The sequence below is a fragment of the Ruditapes philippinarum genome, unplaced genomic scaffold, assembly GCF_026571515.1.
Source record: "Ruditapes philippinarum isolate M1 unplaced genomic scaffold, ASM2657151v2 ctg813_1_1_1_1, whole genome shotgun sequence".
Taxonomy (NCBI): domain Eukaryota; kingdom Metazoa; phylum Mollusca; class Bivalvia; order Venerida; family Veneridae; genus Ruditapes; species Ruditapes philippinarum.
Window position 1 is genome coordinate 358484 of NW_026864281.1, and position 7146 is coordinate 365629.

The 7146-nt window shown below is 33.3% G+C and overlaps 1 protein-coding gene across 1 annotated transcript; it reads right to left on the bottom strand.

Annotated features, from left to right (window-relative positions):
* Positions 1 to 312: 312 nt before the first annotated feature.
* On the bottom strand, positions 313 to 6982 carry LOC132725054 (acid phosphatase type 7-like; the record flags this gene model as incomplete). Its single annotated transcript, XM_060710040.1, has 3 exons — positions 313 to 3711; positions 5335 to 5519; positions 6779 to 6982. Coding segments are annotated over 3 exons (856 nt in total), but the record flags the coding sequence as incomplete, so codon positions are not given.
* Between the last annotated feature and the right edge of the window lie 164 nt (positions 6983 to 7146).

Consider the following 7146-nt stretch of genomic DNA (forward strand, 5'->3'; position numbering starts at 1 on the left):
CGCGTCCGCGCAGTCTGATCAGGATCCATGCTGTTCGCTGTCAGTTTCTCCACTTGTAATAGAGTTGATAAGCGAACAGCATGGATCCTGATCAGACTGCGCAGATGCGCATGCTGGTCTGGATTCATGCTGGTCGCAACCCCGTTATGTTGGTTTTGTCGTGACGCGGCTCAATTCTAATTTTTAAAATTTTGGAGCTTCACTCCTCAAATCGAGTAAACAAATTGAGTATGAACAACTTTCTAAACGAAAGAGATAAAAAAAACTCAAAAAGTAAAAAAAAAAACAAAAAAACGCCATGAACCTTTTATCATTTGTATTTATTGCTCACAGTATAATTATTCATTTAAAGAATAAATTACCAGTATCTATAGTAACAAAGTATAAATCTCACAAATACTTGAGGTGATGTCATCAATTGTCTTAACAAAGCACACTTTAAATCTAAACTATTCTAAAACAAAAACAAGCAATTATCATAGTATTGCAAGCAATCCATAAGTCCCCTACCGGTTAGAACCCCAGCAATATTCTGATGGGCCATTTGCCATTCAAATTTACCAGTGAATGAATGACATGAATGAACTTAAATCTTTTGAGTTCTAAGTTTGTCTATATCACATTAATGTGTTAAGTTTCCATGTCTAGTAAGGAAATTATGTTTATACAACCTTGTCATATTATTACGATGTGGGATTTTAAACTAAATCCTATAAGGAATAAAGAAATTGGAGTGAAAATACCTGTTTCTCGAAAAAAATCTAAGTTCAAGGGGGACATAATTCTGGAAATAGTCTTGCTAGAGTATTTAACCTTCCCAAAAATGTTGAGTGATAATAAGAAACATATATATGAAGTTTGAAGTAGATACATTAGGAAATAAAGAAGTTATTTAAAAAAGACAACATTTTTTCCCCTAAAAAATCTAAGTTCAAGGGAGGTAATACTGATAATTTTTGTGCTAGAGTTATAAACCTTGTCACATATGATGCGGTTGATGACCAGAAACTTATATTTAAAGTTTGAAGTAAACACCTTAAGAAATAAAGAACATATAGTGAAAAAGCTGAAAAATTTAAATCAAAGAAGTTATTTAAAAAAGACACCATTTTTTCCCCTAAAAAATCTAAGTTCAAGGGAGGTAATACTGATAATTTTTGTGCTAGAGTTATAAACCTTGTCAAATATGAGGCGGTTGATGACCAGAAACTTATATTTAAAGTTTGAAGTAAACACCTTAAGAAATAAAGAACATATAGTGAAAAAGCTGTAAATTCAAATCAGAAATCTTGAAATTCAGGCTATTTGTTGCCATAGCAACCAGAATTTTCAACATAGGAAGAAAAGAAAAAGATGTGCATAATCTCCAGACTGCCATCTACCCATATTTCAAGTTTCATAAAAATATTTTCAGTACTTTTTGAGTTATCACTGGATCCAGTTTATGTGTTAAATTTGCCATATTTTCAGACTATTTGTTGCCATAGCAACCAGAATTTTCAACATAGGAAGAAAAAAAAGCGTGCATAATCTCCATACTGCCATCTATCCATATATCAAGTTTCATTAAAATATTTTCAGTACTTTTTACGTTATCGCGGATCCAGTTTTGTGGACGGACGGACTGACGGACTGACAGACAGACAGACAGACAGACGGACAGACATACAAACAGACAGACGGACGGAGGGTAAACCTAAAGTCCCCTCCGGTTAAACCGGTAGGGGACTTATAATACTAATGCTGTTTACAATATCATGTACAAATTTACATATATTTAACATATATGCCAGGTAATCATCGATATGAGAGGAGCACAAAAAGAGAAATAAGAAACCCTAAAGAAAACCCAACACGGCAAAATTGAAAATGTTGCAGGCTCGGTTCGATTGAGCCTGTTTATGGACGGTACTGTCAAGTGCAAACTACCGCCCCCCCCCCCCCCCCTAGCCCCGGCTTAAGCAGAATTCAACATTTTAACATGCACTAGTAAAATTTAGAATTTTGAAACATCCGCAGATGCGTTTACATAACCTTTAATGTGACATGTTAGTGCCATTCCATGAAAAGCGGCATATGGTCCCAAAGTAAAAAAAAATTCATGTGCCCTAAACGAGAAAAGAATGGGTAGAACTAAATAAAATGGAATTTTGAAAGACGCAACTTTTGTAATATTTAAGCATTGTATTATCCGGAAGGTACCAGTAACTAAAGTTACATTCACACATGTTGTGTATCGGTGCCATAGTTCTTGTATGATTTATTAAATTAGATTTAAGTAAATATTTCATGTAGTTTCAGAAAAAAGATTTAACTGCATTTGAAAATAAGAGAGTGTATAAAATAAGTGACCGTTAGGAAAATAAAGCATAATTTATGTAACATTTTGTAAAGGTAAGTTGACCTTACATACGATTTACCTAGATAGAAGCTTATTGTTTAAAATTGGAAGAAACAGTTATTGGGTAGATATTCGCCCTGACAAATAATTCCATGTATTCAACCCCAATGCACTTAAATAAACACATTTACAAGAACAAAATGTATCACATGTAAGGATTGGAGATACAAATAATACCGATATAAAGCAATGATAAAGTTAAACTAATGCAAATGTTGACAAACGATTAATCATAAAATTTTAGCTATGCCTGGAGAAAAAACAAAATCCCTAAAGAAGGCCCAACAAGGCAAAACTGGCAAAACTGAAAATAGACATATGTACAGAACCAAATTTTAGCAATAATTATAATCACGACTAAAACCGTAAAATATAAAACAATATAAATACATGAACGGCACATATATTACATGTGATATTGGAGCGATGAATAATGTAATGGCACAGATACACGTCACAAGGTTTTGTAACGTTTTCTTGTAACATTTTAAACAGGTGATTATGCAGATACCTGTTTTGACCATGAAAAGACCTGAATATAAAATTATTTAACTACTGTATTTAAACCGGCTTAAAACATGTTAATTGTCTCGACCGAAAGATAATAAGTAGTTTCAGATCAAATTCGCAACCCGAAGATCAGCAGCGAAGACACTGCAGCATTCCGGAGCACACAGTAAGAATAAAGTCATAAAACTACATGGAATGATGGATATCAATTTCTAAGATAGTTCAAAAGTGTCACTTAAAAGCATATACATGCATATGTGAACAAGAAAGAAACCATTTACATGTAATAAAAGTACGATCAACTGGACGGATACATTTAAATGTAGACTATGTTCACAAATCAAAGTCTTCCAGAAGATGTTCAGTATTACTGTCCTCAAATGACGAATCCGAAACGCTTCTATTGTATCTGCTTTTGTTGTTGTTGCATATACCATGAATTTTATGCAGATGCTCAGAACGACGACGTTTGAATAATCTATACGCATAAATACCAACGGTAGGTATAGCTAGAAGCAAACCTAAAGTAAATGGTATAAAAAATGCAATAAGTGACATCAAAGGCATTTTACAGATACAAGACTTGTGTACATAAGGTCCGCGACAACTTATATTTTCTACAAATTGACCGTGATTTTCTTGAACAAGCCAAAAATGATCCATTGTTGAATTATCCAAAGCATCATTTTGTATAAATAGTAAATGACTAGTGTTATGGATTTCAAGAACGCCGAATGACTGGATATTCTGTTGATGTGGCTTTCTAGTGAACCTGAATGCCGACCAATGTTTTGGTGAATCTGAAATTAGATAGACAAACATAATGTAACATATTACGTTTTCCTTTCAGATACCTTTAAAACATGAAATTAAATATTTACATCGTGAGTTTACATTTGTGTTCGGTTATGTTCGGATATTTTATGGTGCATCAAGACTTTGCAATGAGTTGTTTACTAGTATTTCTTTTTTGTTCTGTATGGAAAAGAACATTTTATTCCATTAAAAAATGTGTACTTTGTTCGGATTAATAGATCGTGCGATATAAAATATACTTAATATTCCCTTTTGTTTTCTTGTATAAACCAAATTGATGGATTCATATGCGCTTTTATATGATTGGAAATGACAATTTTATAATTTCATGAACATATGATACTATATTATGACTACATATCATTGTCCGCGCATCATTTTCATTGAGAGAACTATTTTGTATGCTTACTTCTTCTTATTCCGGGGCCAAATGGGATGGACAGAAGAAAACATAGAAGATATACACGTATGCCGTCAATAAATAAACTCAATTAATCTAAAACTATATCAATTTGCAATTGTTCCACTCTTCTGTATCTTCTCGTAAATATCTGGTGATAGATGTTCTTTATTTTCTTACATACATTAACTTGATTTATATTTAACTTTTATAAACTTTTTGTCATTGTCATTGTCATATATTGAAAGTTTATTTTTTAAAAATAAAAAAATCAATTAAGTATTTATGACTTTAATTGATACACCCGTATGTTTAAAATGTGAATTGTTTCGTCCATCATATTTTTAAAAACTTTATATATTGTCCTTGTATTTAAAATACTTTATAAATTCAAACTTTCATGCTTTTTTAAAGTACAAAAAGTACTTTAATTAATTTATTGAAAAGATTTTCAATCAGATACCATTTCTCAACGTTTTTGGTTGGGTTTTACAACGCACCAACAGTATAGTTCATAAGCGGCTGTACAGCTTTTCTTGTAGAGGAAAACCTCAGGTGCCCCTTTGCATATTATTGCACAAACGGGTATCTATGTAGAACCATCGACGTTTCGTTAGCTAGCTGGACAGCTTTCTAACATAAAAGAATAGAAAGACGCTTGCGATGGTCGAATCAACAGCGGTGAATGGCAAGTTGTTTGAAGTCAACGAACTTGACCATTCGAACCAGGATACCCAAAAATACCATGTTTCAATTTTGCTTGTGCTCACACTAGCCTAGATTTATGTAGAAGCCAATTTTATCAATTATATTGTCTGAAATCTTGTTGGGACCATTAAAAAAATGGAATATGATTGAAAATTTTGGTCGACCTAATTTAGACCAGATATTAGTTCAATCTCAAAGATAAAACAGCTGAATGATTTTCAATAATCTTATTCTACAGAAAAAGTGCAGACATTTATTGCTACAAAATGAACAAATACTGGTAAAATAGAGTAAAACAGAATACTAAAAGAAAGACCAACGAGGAAAAATTAAAAAATGTTGCAGGCTCGGTTTGATTGAGTCTGTTCATTTAAAGTTTACTATTTTCAAAACTGTCGCTCGTTTAGGTCTTCTACTTAATTCATCCCTATTGTTGATACAAACTAGCCTTGATTTGTAAAATATATCAAACACATTACATTGATTCTGATAATCATACCTTCCCAGCCATCTATTCCTTCTGTTGACCCAGCTGCACCAGTAATAATGTGAACAGGAGCTCTTGGATTGATATAGTTAAACCGCTCTACCTTCCCGTCAAATATAGGATATAGTCTCTCGTATGAATGCTCATGTGCCTCGATCACAAGGTCAACACCTTGGGCATGAAACAATGACTCAAGTCTGAAAACATTATCACTATATTCTGTTAGTCTAATTGCAAGTTATTCGTTTACATTAAATGTAAAAAAAACCCCGAAAGACTTTGATATTGGATGATTGACTTAAAAGCAAATGTTAAATCCCTCTAATAAATTGTTGTTGAGATCTATATGACCCTTGTTCACAGCCGATAGTTTTAAAGTTATCATAGGGTTATATAATGTCACATTTATCCCGTTATCATTGTAAAAATACTTGCGCGCTTTCGTAAAATTCAAGGAACTACTACCCTACATATCGTGCACTTAGATGATTTAATAATGTTTATGAAAGTTTTTTTAAGTTTATTTTCAATACACAAAGACAAAACACCTTATTTAAATAACAGTTATTCAAATTGCATTTATCGTCATATGACTTATAGTAATAAGCATTAATCACAACAAAATCACAAGAAAATTGCAGACTCGGTTTGATTGAGTATGTAAGGCTGGTAAATATAAAACTTTATAGGTAGCCTCAGATGTTATTTGGTTTGAAAACACAATCTGTTTAAATCGCTCATGCTAATTACACTGCATATAGAAACAAATGCACTTTGCCAGGCCTACCAACGTAAACCATCTGCACCAATTGGGCTTCGCTATAAAACACACTGTAAGTCGTTTTATGCGCTGTTACCACGGATCTTTACTGATACTTAGGGAGTTGGTGTCGCGCTGTCCACCCGTAGAATGACAAAATGGTAGAAGTCTAGAACATTTTGTTCTTTGGACAAATGTCTTAGAAATATCAATTTTCAAAATACCTTTCATGACTAGGAAATCTAATTAAATCAAAAAGCTATATAAATAGATAATAATAATGACCCTCGTGAGACATTTAACTTGAATAAATCCAAAGTACGAGTATGCCAATATATGACATTGTATCATTGTTTGGCTTACTTTACTTCAATTGGAACGCGCTCGGTCCTTATCCGAAAACTGACGGGAAAGGTCGAAAAGTTGCGATTGGGGTTTACTTATTGTGACGCCTGAGAACGGATGAGCGAAAATAATATCATACTCAGATGCTCGTACAAAGGTTATAAGCTGTTTTTGTTTTTTTTTTTTTTTTTTTGGGGGGGGGGGGGGGGTCATATCGTGACAACAGGGAACGTGTTTTTATTGTTGCCTATGATGTGAAAGCGACACTACATCAAAACACTCGGCAATTTAATTTACACACGAACAAATCAGATAGCCCCATGCTTCGGTGCTTTTCTATATATAACTTACCCAGATCTCACCCATCCCCTCAAAAAAGCATCTGCACAATCATCACCGTCGTTATTTGAGCAGTACATTGGTCGATGTCCAAACGCAATGATCCATGGTCTTTTATCTCTATTTTGATTGGCTGTTCTCAAATCACTTGTTAACCAATCAAACTGCTGACAAACGTATCTTTCGTTATTGGTGAAATAGACCTCCGTTGAATAACTAAAATTAAAAGGAAAATACATACTTATATTTGACACACAGAAACTTTCATTGACCTGTTAAGTTAATAATACTATGAGGTGATTGGATGAGTTCACAACTGTCAAATCTAAAACAGACTAGCCGCTAGCAGAGTCTGATATATGTTTTGCAACTGTGTACCG